At 38.4% G+C, this 18,129-nt stretch overlaps 3 protein-coding genes across 5 annotated transcripts in view; 2 read left to right on the plus strand and 1 right to left on the minus strand.

The window, feature by feature from the left end:
• The window catches only part of LOC102292531 (periphilin-1), a 17,120-nt gene extending 15,383 nt beyond the window's left edge, over positions 1–1,737 (minus strand). Inside the window, exons 1-2 of one of the 2 annotated variants that reach the window (XM_005939757.2) lie at positions 1,515–1,737; positions 1,246–1,311 (exon numbers count right to left, since the gene is read on the minus strand). In XM_005939757.2, the coding sequence (XP_005939819.1) occupies position 1,246 (1 nt within the window). In that variant the 5' untranslated portion in view covers positions 1,247–1,311; positions 1,515–1,737. The remainder of the gene's footprint in view (positions 1–1,245; positions 1,312–1,514) is intronic. The other variant, XM_005939758.2, reaches the window with a different exon arrangement.
• A 1,680-nt stretch (positions 1,738–3,417) lies between these two features.
• On the plus strand, positions 3,418–7,343 carry LOC102291993 (YY1-associated factor 2). Its single transcript, XM_005939755.2, has 4 exons — positions 3,418–3,561; positions 3,871–3,996; positions 6,019–6,171; positions 6,332–7,343. The coding sequence occupies exons 1-4, from the start codon at positions 3,536–3,538 to the stop codon at positions 6,570–6,572; spliced, it is 546 nt and encodes a 181-aa protein (XP_005939817.1). The 5' UTR covers positions 3,418–3,535; the 3' UTR covers positions 6,573–7,343.
• A 98-nt stretch (positions 7,344–7,441) lies between these two features.
• LOC102291278 (glucoside xylosyltransferase 1) lies at positions 7,442–17,194 on the plus strand. 2 transcript variants are annotated; one of them, XM_005939752.3, is made up of 8 exons: positions 7,442–8,222; positions 8,694–8,786; positions 9,406–9,592; positions 10,601–10,732; positions 10,820–11,071; positions 11,662–11,785; positions 11,952–12,124; positions 16,074–17,194. In XM_005939752.3, exons 1-8 carry the CDS (start codon positions 8,005–8,007, stop codon positions 16,236–16,238), a joined length of 1,344 nt encoding a protein of 447 aa, XP_005939814.1. In that variant the 5' UTR covers positions 7,442–8,004; the 3' UTR covers positions 16,239–17,194. The 2 variants fall into 2 exon arrangements, with proteins under 2 accessions (XP_005939814.1, XP_005939816.1); XM_005939754.3 differs by lacking the exon at positions 8,694–8,786.
• Positions 17,195–18,129: the final 935 nt, after the last annotated feature.

Raw genomic sequence — 18,129 nt, forward strand, 5'->3', positions numbered from 1 at the left:
GATCCAGGATCACGCGAAATCGTCAACAATCTAATCCAGCTAACTTACTTAGCGAGGTACGAAGAACGGGCCCCAGGCTGCCAATTATTTGTTGTTTTAAGGGTCAGTGTGGGAACAAGATTGAAATTTTGGAAAATTCTGAAGCATTTTGCATTATTGTATGCATTGCATTCAAACCTTTGTCTAATAAAAAGACTTTTGATAGAAAAACAAAAGAAAACTGAAATGGATGCCTGATGATCTCTCAAACTATTCTAGCTAGAAAAACTAGACTAGAAAAAAACTTCACTTCATGGTGTTTTGTGAGTTCTCAAAAGTGATGTTCTTGGCACAGACATCATTTCAAGCAGACTCTACAATATATGTCTGAAAACCACACATGTAAACATTTAGGGTAGTTATAGCTCAGGAGGCAGAGCGAGTCTTCTGCTAATCAAAACATTGGTGAAAATAGGCTTTAAAGTCTATACTGATTCATGCAAATGTTCATTGCTTATGGATTAGATTTTATGGTTTTGATGGCCAAAGGGATGACTTATCACATAATGAGAATTTGTGCTGAAGCCTGCAGAAGCCTGCAGCTGCCATGCACAAGTGTCTCTCTTGTCTTCTCTCTTGTCTTTTTTTTTAAAGACTAGAGTGCTTAAATCCAGAGATCTGATGGCTTTAAATCACAACTTGATGTTTGGCAAAATCCCATCTCATCAAACTAGAGGAAATAACAAAGGCATGTAAGTTAACACAGGGTGGCACTGTAAGTACTCTGGGATAAAACCCCAAGCTCAGCTCGAGCCTTTTGTGTGTGGAGTTTGCCTGCTCCCCATTTACACCGGTATCCTGCCACAGTCAAGTCATCTGTTGAGTTAGTTGGAGATTAGTAAATGTGGATCTTAGAGTGTTTTGTTATCTGTAAATCTGTGTTAGTCCTATTATGCCTGGTGACCTGTTCAGAGTCTCCCCTGCCTCTCGTCCTCTGTCAGCTGGGACAGGCTCCACCCACCAGTGAATTGGTCAAGGGTTTGATAAGAGTTTAAGAAAACGGATGAGAGTCTACACAGACAGAGACAAATGAATCCATCCTTGGAAACTTAAGAGATTGAGAAACGCATAACAATATATCGCAGTCTCAAATGAACTTGCTCAGGGCACTGAACACGGTAGAAGAGCCAAAAACGTTCCCTTATGAGCTCAGATCTGTATTATAATGTACCAGTAACGCACCGAAAAGTTAGTATATTTACTTACTACCAAAAGAATGTTTTTGGTTCTCCGTCTGGTATTTTCAAGATGTTTCAGTTGCGAATAATGAACCTATAAGAAAGAAAAAAGTATTTGGGGAAAGCAAACCATGCGAGACCACATCATAAGGCCATTTCTGTTAAATACTAAATACGTGACTCTGCCAGTTTTTTGTATTATGCTGCTCTAAATCAAGGACATAGCTGTTTTATCTATGTTATTACCAATGCTAACTAGCTAAGCTAACACATGAGGCGAGGTCTTCAGAAACTCACCAAGTAGTGATTTCTATGTCTCTCACCGCGACGTCCACATTATAGAATCCTCCTATCGCAAAAAGGCTCCCATAAATAGATACAAATTATACGAAAGTCCAAACTATTCAAAAGTAAAACCAAAACAACCCCAGCAACACTGCAAAGCACCACCCTGCATTGATTCTTGTTTTCTATTTTGAACAAATTTAATAACAACGTTCATGCCATCTCATAGCGCCACCTAGCGCGCCGGAGTATACAAATCAGAATACAATTTACGTTATATACAGTATAATAAGCCTAGTCCTACATGATAACCGTCTTTAATGGTCATTGATTTGTTTTATTCTTAAACTCTCTGCAATGTTTAATAAGAAAAATCATTTAAGCTATATTTTTGACTAAAATAAGACTAAACCAAACCTGTGACTAAAGAGTGTTTACTTAAAATGATACTACCCTTCCTTGAGTTTAAAACAGCTCCTCTTCTTACAGTAACCTCCAAAATCTCATCCTTACCAAACTCTTATATTTGTTGTTGCAAATATAACCTTCAGGACCCTACTTTCAATTAACTCTTCATTTTCATTTCATTTTCGTTTCATTGTTTTTTGAAAAGGGTTGTAAGTGTAAATGTGGATAAGTTCTAATGTTCTCAAGAAAACAACTTTTGGGTTGTTTTTTTTTTTAACTCTGAAAGAGGGGACAATGGAGGTCTCCCCTCAGTTGTTATTATAATCACTTTTTTAAGTGTTGAGTTTTGAAGAAACTACTGAGATGTACATCTGAAATAATGTTTATTATTGTGTTGCTGCAGGAAACAAAATACGAGATGTATTACTTGACTTCGATGCTGCTGCTTTCATTTTGCCCTTTTTTTAAAAAAAAATTTTTTATTAGTTGTGTGCATTGACTTTGCAGACTGGATGTGTGAAAAATGAAACAAAATCACAGAGTACAGTAACATAAACATTCACAAATACACTAAATAGATAAGTAAAACAGCCATTTACGAAAATGCACACTTATTTTGCCAACATAAATCATCATAGACGATGGAGATCATATTTTACTAGGGTTTGTGTGTGTGTGAGTGATTTTAAGAGATCATTTACTTCTAGAAAAAAATCAACCAATAATAAATAATGTGATGTATGTGTATTTGTACGTATGTGTTCATGTACATGTCTATACTTATAGATATCTATTACTTACATAGTAGTAGAATAGTTGAAATGTATTACTTGCATATTTCCACAACCCTGTATCCATAATACATACTGTGTATGCGTGTACATAGAACCTCAGCTACCGTTGTATATATTGTATTGCATTGTATATTGTATTATCTTATTTATTTTGTATTTCTTGACTTTACATTCTTGGTTTACTCTTTTTATTCTTTTTATTTTTATTTGTAAATTTTTGTAGTAAACTGTAAATTGTAAATATTGTAAAACTTTTCTTCTGTCATTTAATGGTCGGGCATTGTACAGCTACAAGCATTTCACCCCCATGTCATACTGTGTATGGTTGTGTGTGTGTGACAAATAAAATTTGAATTTGATTTATTCTTCTGCTATCTGTACCTGAGCTGTGGTAAAGTACACATTTCCCCGCCGTGTGTATTTTGTATTTTGTGTGTGTGTGTGTGTGTGTGTGGGGGGGGGGTTATAGCAAAACAGATCGATAGGCTTTTTGGTTGAGTTTTATCTCATAAAATATTAACATTAAAGTGAATTACGCCTAAATATTTTTTTAGTCCTACTCTAAAAGATTCTATTCTTTCTTAAAATCCTGTCTTGTACTATATTGAATATACCATAGCATTTATGCATTTCCATGCGGTTTACTGCAGTAATAAGACTTTTAATCACATTTATAGCGCTTGTGATTACATTTAAAGTGATTGGGTAAACCCGCAGCACGTGACCGCCCTTCGACAGGAGTTTCTCCGACAGCTGAGCAGCAGCTAAATGCGTCTTTTCACCTGTAACATCGATCCTTTTCAAGTCCTGTAAGACCGCGATTCTCAAAAAATGGGAGACAAGAAGAGTCCCACGAGGTAAAACTTTCACTAGTGTGTTTGAATTTAGACTTAAACGGACAATTCGTGAAGGCAAAGCACCGTGAATGGATGAAGCCGTTTTACTGAAGTGTTCATGGCGGCTGGCTGCTGGTTTAATACGGGGCAACTGCCTGTGTCAAGTGAAGACTCGCTTTGCTTCACTGACTGCCTTCTGAGCAGAAACTACTTTCTCGAAGGGTTAATTTCCACCAGCGGTAACCTTAGTCGCACACGTAGTTGGTGAAATCACCATTCCCGCTGTAAAACTGCCATGTCCCTCTGTTTTTGTTTTGTTTCTGTCTGAAGGCCAAAGCGGCAATCGAAGCCCTCCTCCGACGATGGTTACTGGGACTGCAGCGTGTGCACATTCAGGAACAGCGCTGAGGCGTTCAAGTGCATGATGTGTGATGTCAGAAAAGGCACGTCAACTCGGTATGAAAAACTGGACCTACCCCATAACTGCTTTAATTACCCACAGCTGTGCGAAACCTCATTCACGTAGTCGCTTTTCATTCTTTCTTTCCTTTTTTTCCCAATTTTTTTTCTTTTTTACATTTGTGATGTTGACGCGTGACAACTTTATTTAGGCGTTTTTATTGGTGGCTGGGCTTACGACCTTAGTATTTCCCTTTGTTTTGTTTTATTACATTCAATTGAATTATACTTTAATTTGTAGTTGTAATATTGTGTCCACCTCATTCATAGTACAGAGGACACACCAAATTTTAATTATCTCTCATTATGGTACAGCTCTACAGCCTTACATAACCTTCCAAAATACTTAAATCAGAATAAAGCCAACCACTCTCCAATCAGACCAATATTTAACACATTGTCAGACTATGTCATATACTATATGACATATAGTATAATATGTCAATGTCATAGGCCCTCATGAGTAAGCAGGATTTCAGTTTATCCGGGGGGGTTGGGTAGCTTTAAATAGGCTAAATTTTATTAGTCCTTTTTGTTCCAGTCTTTTTGACCAAAGCATTTGAAATCATTTGTGTCTGGTAGTCTACAGTTATTTTTATCTCACATCGCTGATTTTTTTTCTAAAATTATAGTCTACTCTTCCTTTTGTACATCAACCGCTCAGTTGAAGTGTGACTGCCAGATCACAATGCCACCCCTTTCATGTAAGCGTGCTTATACCTAAATCAGGAAACCTTGGACTAATTTAACAAGTTGATAATCAGTTTCCTGTGACCACTTATCTTGATCACCATTGTTAGGATAACTGAAATTAGGTAACGGATGGATACCATGGGTATGTTGAACTCGCTTCATAGTACTTTCCAGTTTCTACATTGGCCATGTGTCTGCAGGTGTAAACATAAAGCATAGGGTTTGTTCCTTGTAGGAAAGACTACAGAGGAAGAAAATTAATTGCAAAGGTGAGACTAAATGTATTTGCTTGGACCAAGAGTCAGGTCAATCCATTACTGAAGGTTACATAGAAGTCTAAAGACATCATGGCAAAATTAGATTGAGAATTGTCACAAAACAAATTCCAGTGTATTAGAATTGTAACAAGTGGCAATTTGAGGAAGTAGTGAGAGAACAGCAAAAAGTTCAAAAAAACTTTTCTGACTAATAAAGCAGAGATTAAATTCTGTTGTGGGCGTGAACAGACAAGTCGTCATTCCTATTATACTTCTTAGAAGTCCACCTGATAGGGTGCAAGCATGCGGCTGTCTGTGTCATTATAGTAAAACTAAAACGTGGCTGTACCATGAGAGCAAAACTCTTTACACTTTTCCCAGCTGATGTAGACTGAAAAGTTCTTGGTGGGGAAGGAGGGTATACAGTTGTTGTTCTGTAAAATACATTGCAGAGCTTATCAGAAATGTATATGAATCTGTGAATTCAATCACTGTCGTTTATGTAATATTCTATCTTTTTGTTCCAATGCTCCAGTTAAGCTTCAGCAGCTTAAGATTAAACCTTTTGAATGATTCTACTTGCTTGGATAACATCAACTTGTGGAGCCCATTTTAACACACTGATGACAAGAGTTTAACACAAATTTGTTTTAATTACCTAATACACACAGTCAAGCAGTCTAAACCTCTCACTCACCCGACTTACTGGTTGAGTGATCTAAATATTCAGTTTAATTTTATTTATGTTGTACCAAATCACAACAACAGTCACCTCAAAGCATAATAATATTACAAGGTAAAGACCCTACAATAATACAGAGAAAATCCCAACAATTAGGTAATCCTCCAGGAGCAAGCACTTGGCAACAGTAGGAAAGGAAAAACTCAGTTTTAATAGGAAGAAATCTCAGACAGAACAAGGCTCAGAGAGGGGCAGACATCTCCGTCGACAGGTTGGGGGGTCAGGGGAGGAAGACAGGGCATTAGTGACACTGTGGAAGAGAGGCAGAGATTAATAATTGATATAACTCCAAGTTTTTGTTTTTTTGTTTTGTTTTGTTTTGTTTAGAAAACCGCGGCCTGTTTCTCAGCTGGTTGCACAGCAAGTAAATCAGCAGTTTCCCCCACCAACACATCCCAAAAAGGAGAAGAAAGAAAAATCAGAGAAAGACAAAAGTGATAAAGAACCTACACTGAAAAAGAAGGGCTATAAAAAGATGAGGTAAAGAATTTGTTTTCCAAAGAAATCAATGAATGGGTCACTCTATTTAGTAATCCTTGATTTATTTTCTTTTTTGCTTTTCCTTTTCTTTTGCTACTGAAATGTTTTTTTACCCTTTAAGCTGTACTTAGACCCCATTTGTTTTGGGTTGCTTCAACAGGCCCAGGTTAAAAAACATAGACAGGAGCAGCGCCCAGCATCTGGAGGTCACAGTTGGAGACTTGACTGTAATAATCACAGACTTTAAGGAGAAAGCCAAACCCACGTCCACTCCAGTAACCACTGCCTCAGGAGACCAACACAATCTGAGCGGCTCAAGCTCTGATAATACTGAACGAGGTGTCTCCAGATGCTCTTCGCCCCGTGGGGAAAGCTCGTCAGTTAACGGAGAGACTCACTAACATCCACAGCCCTGGTCAGCACAACCCATTCTCCTGCACTCTCAACAACCTCAGTCAGAGATTAAACTTCAAAATGCACATTATTTTAATAATACTATAAATGCCACTATGATAGCATTCACTTTTTTTTTCCAGTGCCTTCCAATAGTAAAACAATTCAGGAGTCAATATGTAAGATGTCTGCTTGGTTCAAAAACCTGTTGCAGCAAAATCTATCATGATGAACTGAGAAAAAGGAACTGTAGCATTAAATCCTGGACGTCAGAGGAACTGCACCACGTGCTGTGGCAACTTGCGTTTAACACCTCAGTGTCACACAAGCATCGCTTTCAGTTTGTCGTTACAGCACAGATTAAATGATGTATTGTGGAAGAAATGTGTCTTCATCTCACAATTGTAGCTCATCCTCTGAAAATTGTTGTGTTTTGCACTTAATGTCAACCTTTGTTGATGAGAATGTTTCTGGGGTTTGTTTGTTTTTTTTGGTTTTTTTTTTGTTGTTGTTGTTGTTGTTGTTTTTGTTTTTTTGTTTTTTTTAAAAAGCATTATAATTTTACCATTATCATAAATCATAACACTGTTGGTTTTTCTGGCCTGTCATTTTTTTTAATCCCGTTGAATGCAATAAATGTTTACTGAGTAACTTTTTCGTACAAATATTGATGAGCTATTCTCGGTATGCTTCTCCTTCACTTGGTAGAGTTGAGCATGATCTAATCTATAGAATGGTTTATATTGTAAAATGATGTTGAATAAAGTAAGTTGTAGATATTTGGCTATTTTTGTTTTTAATGATCAAAAAGAACTGTTAAATAAATTTCTGCAGTTACTGAACACAAATGCAATTTTGAGGTCCTTTCATATTTCCACCTGTTTATTAACACACACACACACTTCTCCCTGCTCTTCAGAGAAGTATTGCACATTTGACACGGATATAAAATATGGTGCATTAATACATTAAAATACTGCTTATACACCAGTAACTACAGGAGATTTAAATATGTACCACCACTTCAGAAATGAGACTATTTTGTCTAAGCTTTTAAGTTTAAAACTTCATTACTCGTGTATTCAGTTGGCGCTTTGAGGGTTCCCTGAATTTAGTTCAAGAAGGCATGATACTGATTGTAGAATCGTTATGGGTTTTGGTTGTATTTTTTCTACAATGTGTGCTGTAATTGTGAATGACTCCACCTCTGCCCTGCATGTGCCACTTGTAAACTGTGTCACAGTGTAGGTAGATGGCTGATAAGACAAAACACGTGTAACAGAAGTGGGTGGGGCTGAAACTGTAAACACCAACTGTGTCTGTCTGCTTACTTTCTGACTTATTAATGAGATAAAGTAGCTAGCTGGTGATATGTCGTGCGATAGCTAGCTAAGCTTAACATGAAAATGTTTCTTTAACCTATAAAATCTGAAGCGCAAGATGCGATGCTATCTTCACACATTTCTCCTGTGCATGATCTTCGTCTTCTTTTCCTTTTTGTATGTGTTCAATCAGCTAGCCTCCACCTTAGAGGACAGAGACGGGTGGAGAGTAAAAGAACACGGAATACCCGGCAGGAAAAGTCATGACACCGGGCACCTTCTCAGGAAAAGGCCAGGCCTGGAAGGCCTCCGAGACCGCGAAGAAGGGCTTGACAGGTAGCTTAGCTAGCTGTGTCAACCAATTTTACACTTAAACTACAAAAATGAGTAGAAGTTAGCTTTACCTGTTTGTTACAGCTTCATTTGCACCTTCAGCATATCGCTGCAGTTTAATGTTAGTTTACTTGCTTCAGCTAGCGTGTACGAGCCGATAGATGTATCGTAAAACCTAGTTTACCAAGTTTACGTTAGCCAGCTACCAAACAAATAGTAATTTGGCGAGTTTTGGATAAGTTAAAATGTTCAGTGTTTTAGTTGTGCTGTTTTTCACCACATAATCTGAAAACAACCATTAGCTACCACCTGTTAGCTTGCTAGATAACCGATCAGTTTAAGGTTAGCTTTAGGCTGGATTTAAAGGACCGCCACATGTTAAACAAATCCTAATGAAAATCGCAAAACACTACTGATATCCGAGAGAGAGATTTGATTCTGAGGATCCAAAAGATGATGTTTCTATTCTGTCAGGTGTAAGTCACAGTCAGTTTCTTACTGGAATCCATATTGGAGACTGCCTGCTGATGTTTGTGGAGTGAACTGCTTATTGGAATCATCTTTTAGGTATGCCTGATTTTGTGAAACTATGAATGATACATGTTGCAATAATCAACTGCCTCCAGCTTTACACTTTTCACCTACTTTGTAGGTCCACAGTTCAGAGTACATGCTTGATAACTGCTGCATCCACAGTGTTCTGTGTGACTGTTTTTGAGTTTTTGCATTCCTGCGTACTAGCACAGCATTAAAGCATTAAATCTTTCATTTTATGCATAATAAAAGGTTTTTTGTGGTATAATTTAATCAAAGCTGGAAACAACCAGTTCAAATTTGAGGTCTGAATAAAATATAACATTTTGCTTATTGTATTTGTGTAAATGGGTTTTCCATACAGTAAACATTTCTGTGCATACATGGAAATGATTGAATATGACAGGCTACATTCATTATGTCCAAACGTGAAAGCAGTAATTCACAAGAAGCACTTGAAGGCAGCAAAAAGTATGAATGATTGTTCTCTTCTGAGTCCCTCTGTTAAATCTAATGACAGTTCCAACCCTACAGGGCTGAGTACCAGTCAGCTGAGACTCACTTTTTCTTTTGCACTTGCCAGTGTATCCATTCTAATGTAAAAATAAACGCCTTAATTTTTTTCTTCTTCCACCTCTCTCTTGACTCTTAGTGAGCGGTCAAACTCTGCAGTGAAGGCAGAAAGCAGGGATGAGAGTAGTCACCTGGCTGTTGTGGCCTGTGGCCCCAGGCTAGAGGAAACAGTCACCATGTTGAAGTCTGCTGTTCTCTTCAGCAAAAAGCCTCTGCACTTTTACATCTTTGCTGAGGATGAACTTCACAAGAGTTTCAGAAACACTGTAAGCATATGTGGTTTCATTTGCTATGCTTCTCAACCCATCTCAACTCATAGCCCAACTGTTCCTTTGCAGTTTTTGTTTTTTTTATTCATGCCGTGCAACTTCACAACAATGGTCATCTCAGGCCCCTTTACAGTACAGAGAAATCTTTTAATTTTGTTTGAGAAAACACTTGGAAACCAGCAAGTAAAAAGCAAACAAACAAACAAAAAGGATTAGCGTTACTAAATGTATCTTGAAAGGTATCCTAGCAGCCTTGGCCTGTAGAAACATACCTGAGGATTAATTCAGAGTCACCTTAGCGAGCTATAACAATACAAGGCTCAACAGATATATGGCTTTTTGGCAGCTTAGCTACAATGCTATAAAGAAACCTGAGGTTGGTCTTGTTTTCCGGTGGAAATACCAGGTTTCCATGGCAGGTAACTTTTGTCACTTTCTGTTCCTGTTTTCAAGATATCTGCTTTAAAACAGCAGTCCCCAACCTTTTTTGCGCCACAGACTCGTTTATGTCCGACTATTTTTTTCACCGAGTGGCCTTTAAGGTGTCGTGGATAAATACAACAAAATAAAACCAGTACCAAAAAAAATTTATTCATAACACATGGGAAAAGACCCAGGGAAACAGAGCCAATGATAAAAAAAAAAAGATTAAAAACGCAGAAAACCATAAATTTCACACCCGAGCCTCAACTCTCGCAGCCCAGTACCAAAAGACTCACAGACTTGTACCAGTCTGTGGCCCGGGGGTTGGGGGCCGCTGCTTAAAAACACACATTTGCAAACTGTATCAAGGAGCTAGTCTTCTACAATTCATTGTTTTCAGAGGAGAAACAGCATTAAGTGTCCAGTTATGACTAAGTAAGGAAGAAAGTAAAGTCTTTACCCAGTTTTTGGTGCTTTTTGTTCTAAAGACAAAGATGCATAATGAATGAAAGAGCTCAAAAAGAGATGCAATTAAACATTAGTGCTTTTCTGTTTTTTTGTTTGTTTTTTTTGTTTTTTCAGCTGGAATCGTGGCCTCTGAGAGTTCGGGCAAGGTTTAATTCCAGCATCTACCCTATCACTTTTCCCAAGGAGAATGCAAGAGAATGGAAGAAACTCTTCAAACCCTGTGCCTCTCAGAGGCTTTTTCTGCCAGTAGGTATCTTTTTACATTCAGATAGCTTAATACAGTAATGCTTTTTCAGAATATACTAATCTTTTTTTTCTATATGTCTTTTGCAGCTGATTCTGAAGGAGGTAGACTCCTTGCTTTATGTAGATACAGACATTATTTTTCTGCAGCCAGTAGAAGACATGTGGGCTCTGCTTTCTCAGTTCAATTCAAGGCAATTAGCTGCCATGGCTCCAGAACATGAGGAACCACGTATCGGCTGGTACAATCGTTTTGCCCGCCACCCTTACTACGGCAAGACAGGCATCAACTCAGGGGTCATGCTCATGAACATGACACGCCTCAGGGAAAAATTTTTCAAGGTAAAGATAAATCTGTTGCTTATTAACCAGCCTAATGGTTATACCCATTGTGTCATGATATATGTGAAAGTGTATCAGCTATTAAAAAGGGTTTGGTCATGATATACATTTATTTGTATTTGTTTTAAATGTTATATACCTATGTGGTATGTGACTTTTGTTGCCATGATGCCAGGTCTCTCTTGGAAATGAGATTTTTAATCTCAATGAGATTTTTTACCTGGATAAATAAAGGATTAATAAAATGGCCTTTAATATACAATATCTAAATAAGTACTGTTTTTAAAACAAGGACTGCATTAGGCATGTTTTTCTCAATTCCATGTTAGTTTTGCATTTTGACTGAAACCTCTAGAGCTGTCTAATGTTCTTAAATCCTTAGAAGTAGCTGTTCTGCACCACCAAAATTGACCAGCTGAGGTCACTCTTGTAATTCAATGCTAAAGCTTCCTAGAGAGCTCGCTGACAGATAGTCCCTTCCCTTTGCGTGGATGGGAAGTGTTCCCCAAATGATTGATTGGCTAAAATGGCATGTTTATGGTTTCTAGAATCAAAATGACACACATCCCTTCTGCGTTTTGTTGTTCCAGAATGACATGACAACAGTTACACTAAAGTGGGAGGAAATGTTGATGCCCCTTCTCCAGAAGTATAAGCTCAACATCACCTGGGGTGACCAGGACCTTCTTAATATCATATTCCACCATAACCCAGGTTAGTGCCACCACATACATGGCGTTATTGTGTGTCATGATAGTTAAGTCAGACCAGCAGACAAAGATTAATTAAAGAAGCTTCTTCTTTTGGATGTTTACTGTCAAGTACAAATTTCAGGGCTTTTAATGGTTTTCTTTTGAATCATTGTCTTACTGTGTTACAGAAAGCCTGTATATGTTTCCCTGCCAGTGGAACTACCGTCCAGACCACTGTATCTATGGCAGCAACTGTCAACAGGCTGAACAAGAAGGTGTCTTTATTCTCCATGGTAACAGAGGAGTTTATCATGATGACAAACAGCCAGCATTTCGAGCTGTCTATGAAGCAATTCGGAAGGTACGGGCATCTTCACAGAAGTCTACCTTACCTTACAAGGGGAACAAATATTCAAGTGTCCTTCCTTCTTACGGAAAACTCTGTTCAGTGAAGTATATGAGACACAGCATGCAAGAAAGTCAGCCAAAGACGCAGATTGAGAATCCAAGCTGTACACTAAAGTAGCTAAGAAATGTTGCTACAAAGAACAGCTGCACTTATTGTCAGTGTTTCAGTGGTTCACAGTTTGCAAATATCCCTCAAAACTATGTCAAGAAATGTAATTTATTGAACGGTTTCCGAAGCACAGACTCCAAATAAACAGCAAATATTTTGCCCCGAGTCTTCATCAAGGAAACCTCTCGGCTGCGAGGGTAAACCCCCTGCTCGGGACAGCCGCACACGCCTGGGGGTGGGACCTGGCAGTCAGCCAGTGAAATTTGCCCGTTCAGTGATGCTGCCGACTCTTCCATCTTTGGCTTGGGGCGTTAACGTTGTGTGGATTGTGATCGATCAGTGGTTTCTTGTAAACCTAATGGGGTTTTTATCAGAAGTTTAATCATTTAGAAACACGTTACAAGTGTCTGTTTATTTCTTGGAATCTTTAAACCGCAATCATTCAAAGAACAGACACAGTTTTAATTCATAGAAAATAAACAGATTATGAAATCATTTTTATTTGCATGTTAATTTAGAAGTTTTCAAATGTAAGAAATATTTTAAAAAATCAAATATGAAAATTAGCCACATATCTGAAGGTATTAAAACATTTATTCTTCCAAAAGTTTACAACACATTCTTGAAATAACTGACTGGAAAAAGTTAGAAGATATTTAATATATCATGGGACATGTTTATTCTTGTGAGAAATTGCTTTTTGAGGGCAGTTTTGTAGGAAGACCAGATTATTTTGGAGAAACATTTGCCAGTTATTACATTATCAATAAGCACTGCAGGTCAGTGCTTTTCTCTTATAGATGCTTCCATCCACGAGTGCTTAATCAATAGCCTGTTAAACATTTTCATCATCCTGTCTTTGGTCTTCCAAACCAGGCATGTCGGCTCCATCCAGTTTTAGTCAGTGAAACGGTTGCTTGGTATCCTATTAACTGCAAGGTTAAAAATTCAAGCCAAAGTTGTTGCTTCTCAACATTTAAGGCATTTATTCAAACATTTTCACATGCAGTTTAGACAAAGAGGTCATTTCACTTAGATTTTATACCACTGTGAACACAAATGCCTGACAAATCTACGCAAAGCTGAATTTATTTAACTACTATTGAATGTGGCTGCTTTCCAGAAAAAGGCTTTTTGTCACTTTGTCCACAAATTGGGTGAAAGGACTGAAACCAATTGTCTGTCAATATTTTTCACTTTGTTAAGACTGACTGTATATCTTTAAATACAGGTCACAAACATGTATTTTAACCATCTAGATCATTTCTTCAGTGTTGTGAAGATTTACAGCTCCTCTGGCTATGCTGTGTTTGGGGGTTTTTATGTAATGGAAGACTCATGTCACAGAGTGTGATTTTTTTTTTTTTCTTTTTTTTTTTGTGTTCGGCACTGATGACACAAACAGTATACACCAATCAGGCTTTAACACTGTGAGCACTGACAGGTGAAGTGAATGACACTAACAGTTTCTTTCAAGCCAGCAGAGGCAGTGTGATGCTCTGTGCAATGTTCTGCTGGGAAACCTTGGGTTCTGCCATCCAAGTGACTGTCACTTTGACATGTACTTAAGCAATACAGCAGACATTGTAAGCTCGTCATGGAAATGGCATTTCCTGGTGGCTGTGTCTTCTTTCAGCAGGATAATGTGCCCTGCCACAATACAAAAGTGGTTCAGGAATAGTTTGAGGTGCGTAATGACTTTAGGGGTTGACTTGGCCTCCAGAACTCAATCTATTCGAGCATCTGTGGGATGTACTGGACAAACAAGTCTGATCCATACAGGACCCACCTTTTAAAGGATGTGTTGCTAACATCTTGGTGTTAGATACCACAGCACACCTTCAGGGGTCAAGTGGACTCCGTGTCTCGATAGGTCTGGCCTCTTTCTGGCAGCAAAATTTTAGGCAGGTGGTCATAATGTTATGCCTAATCAGTGTATGTTCGTAGGATTAGTCTGTTATTGTTTTTTTTTGTATTTTCTGGGCGTTTTGATGTAAATAACATAGGTGTGATTTTTACCCGTTTGAAACAACTGGCTAGGTCTGATTTTGATTTAACACCTGTAAAAAGTGTCAACATAGCATCTTTAAGTCTGGACACAGGACACCACCTGGAAATAAAGACTGAACAAAAAAGCACCTGGAAGCTTGAAATGTGTTTAAGCTTATAGGCCTTGAAAGGCTAAAATGCAGCACTTGTATCATAAGTGAGCAAGCAGATGAGCCTGAGAGCTCTTTCACTGTTTTGCTGGCAGCTCCCCTGCGATCTGCTCATTTTGATTTCAGCTTACCGGTCAACATGCAGGCAGCAATTGGGGGGAGCAAGGGAAGCTTCATTAGCTGGTCTCCATCCATTACCGCCACAGGGCCGAGCCAGGCCGCTATCAGTGCGGGCAATGTTCTCAGCCATTAAGAAAACGAGCAGGCTTCATTATGGGGGCACTCGGTCCTCATGCTTCCATCAGTCTCTCAGACAGAACAGAAACACATACAGCACATACCATATCCACAAGGTTTTAGGAGGCAGAGGAGTGCTGCGGATTCTCGTTAGTAAGCAAAAAGTTGAGAAGATGTTTCTAAGATAAAGGGCCGTGTTTCACAGTCGCTGTATTGGAAGAGAGATCTGAAGATCTTTTAAAAATGATTCTCCTTTTGTTTTTATCTTTAACTGTTCTGCTCAAGTTTTCTTTTATTTTTTTATCAGAGCGTTCAGTTGCTTCAGCTCCACAGTCTCCTCCCACTTTGTTCCCACTCCAGTCTTTTGAGGCTATCATCCCAAAGCTTGGCGCAGGCAATTCTCGAACAAACTCCAATTTCGATCCAACCGAGACCCCCTTAGTCAGCCTAGTTCCCAAGGCAGGCTCTCTCTCAGCCAGCAGAGGAGCTTGCAATAAAGGGCACTACCATTACCCAGCCAAGCCCACAGAAGAGTTGTAAAATTTTTAGTGCTGATGCTAGTTTGAGACATCATGATGGCTGTGTGGACAACGCACCCGCCACATCCACATAAAAATCAATAGGAGGCTGTTAATGGTATTTTATTGCCTTCTGCACTATATGAAAGATAATAAAGAAAGTGCGCTTTGAGTAATGTAATACTTTGCCAAACTCGAGTCAAATAAGACATTGTAAAATAGTAATTTCCCTTATTTACTCGAGCAGTAAAAGATTGGTGCACCTCAATATAAAAGTGAAAGGCACACATCCTTATTTGCATACCGTACGTGACAAAAGCCTTGGCTGCCAATATTCATTCACAGGAGAGGCTGAAAGTTTCTTTTTAAATTTTTTTTCTCCCCCCCTTTGCCGTTTACTTGGCGATACAAAAGCGTACAATAATGAAGCATATCTGGAATGCAGCAGCTGTAGTTTTCCCCGACGCTGTCACGTCTTATTAAGCCCATTTGTGAATAGTTGGGGTAATAGATATTCATCACTCGAACACACTCTGAATTGACAGATACGAATCAAAAACAGAATGTTATTTTGTCTGGAAGTGACGGTGATAAATGTGGCACTTAATTCATGTGAGATGAATGTAGTTGTCATTGTGCTTTTTCTTTTCTTTAAGCTGTCACAGGAAACAACAGGTGTTAAAAACAAACACTTGTGCTGCTTTTATTTGTTTATTTTAAAGGCATAAAGGCAGGAGAACGAGAAGAGCTGCATTTTAAGTTGGTGCAGCAGCCGAAAACGACGTGGGCATGGAAAGAATGCAATTAAAAGGCAGTTTTTATTGTTTGATGTCCGAAATGAGGAGTAGGAAAGCTGAACATGTTTACTTTTGATCCTAGTACCAATTCGGCGACAACTTGGAGACCTCGCTGCTTCGACCGCTGGAGACGTCGCTGCAGACAACCACCCACACCTACTGCGGCAGAGCAAGTCACTTGCTTACAAAGAGGTTAAAACAGAGCATCATGTCTGTTCAACAAGACGCCACACAGAGAAGAAGGTGATGATGGGGGTCAGCAGGTGTAACATCAAAGAAACGGTGCCTAACATCTCTTAGGTGAGACTAGCTCTTCCTTTGTTGACAGTGAGCTGGATCAAAAACCGACTCGGGTTAACAACGAGTCATCATTTGTTTACAAACAGTCTATCAAGACACTGGGAACGCAGAAGGGTAACCTGTTTTGAGATTGTATTTATTTTATTTTGTCATTTTATTCTAAAGCCAGTGTTTGTGCATATCCATCAAATGAACACAATGGGTGTTAAATGTGGTATAACTGTAGTGGACAGTGCACTGATGCCACTTTGCCCTGCAGAGATTTTTGGACTTCATGGCCAAAAAGAAAAAAAATGTTTTCTGTGTGTCAGACAATCAGTTTGTATTTTTGTTTTATTTTAGAAGCTACAATCACTTTTCATTTCTGTACTGATTTTTATGAACAAAAAAAGACTTATCAAGAGTATTTTATTAGATTTTTATATTCATTTCTACTCCAGTTTATTTCACAGAAAAGGGATGCTGTCATTTTCAGGTACTATTTTCCGCTACTGTAGATGAGAATGTTCTTTTGAGGAAAGCATTTTCATCAGTATTTATTTTTGTTGGATATGTGCATCTGGAAGAAATTTTGATGTCTGTCTTAAGTTTTTATCAGGGGTCTGTCATTTCATGTACTTTGATATGGTAGTTTTCAATACGTCGTGTATTGTATATTGTCATAGCATATCTTTCTTTTCATTAACTTTACAAGTAACGACACATTGTTTTATTACGGTACAATATATGGGACTGTTGTTTTTAATTAAACCAGCTGGCATGAATGTGTATGTTAAAAAAACCGCACAGCTGATTTAAGAAAGCAATGATTGTAACAGATGTTTGAACATTTTACTGCAAAACTGGAGTAAATATTTTAAATGCATCTCAGTTGTATGCTAAATAAATGTTTTATAAATAACACCCTAATGGTGCCCCCATTTTATTTAGGCATATATAACCAAAACACTACAGTGCTCATACACACATTACTCATAGAAACCTAATGATCCAGTGGCCCCTGCTGAGCAAGCTCTTGGTGACCATGGTGAGGGGAAAAAACACTCCCTTTTATCAGGAAGAAGCCTGTCGCAGGACCAGGCTCGGGGAGGGTGGCCATCTGCTGTTACTGTTTGGGGTAAGAGGAAGGAGAAAAGAAGAACCTAGAGAGAGGACAAAGTCTTTGTAGTATCTGTGCTTGTGGTGGAATTCAGTTGAAAATGCCATAACATTTTCAGTGTGACAAAGATTAATGGTGTGCGATTTTTAATTTGAAAGAGCCTATTGTTGATTTAAAAGTGCACAGTACACACTGTGTAAAGTATTGCAGTGAAAACTTTTCGTTTTTGTAATATGACAAGCTAATTCAGGTGTAAGTACATGACTGTGGAAAAGACGAAGCTCAAGTTAGGACATTGGCTGCTTTTTCACTCATTTTCAGTTCAGACCTCATATCTGATCTTTTTCAGATGCAATGCAATTTAAGGCAATGTATTTTGTATTCCACTAAACATTGACCAAGGGGTTTACGTGGCTTTTTAATTGCCACAGACAAAAAAGCAAGTTAGCAGACTGATGCTAAACCACAGAATCTGTTCAGATTATTTTAGCTGATTTACTGAAAAAACACAGTTTGACAACCATTAATTTCAGCCTGTGGTGCTTGTTGGGGATTTTGTCAAAATTAATGAAATAATAAATGCAGAAACATAACATGCATTTCCATTTGCAAAGCAACTGGTTGATTTTTCAGCGCGACAATCATCCCAAATGCACTGCCAGCCAGGAAAACGATAACTGGACCAAAACTAGGTGAGGACACTGTCAGTCATGGATTGGCCTCTCCAGAGCCTCAACAT

The sequence above is a fragment of the Haplochromis burtoni genome, unplaced genomic scaffold (assembly GCF_018398535.1).
Source record: "Haplochromis burtoni strain Fernald_Lab_line unplaced genomic scaffold, NCSU_Asbu1 Contig_272, whole genome shotgun sequence".
NCBI lineage: Eukaryota > Metazoa > Chordata > Actinopteri > Cichliformes > Cichlidae > Haplochromis > Haplochromis burtoni.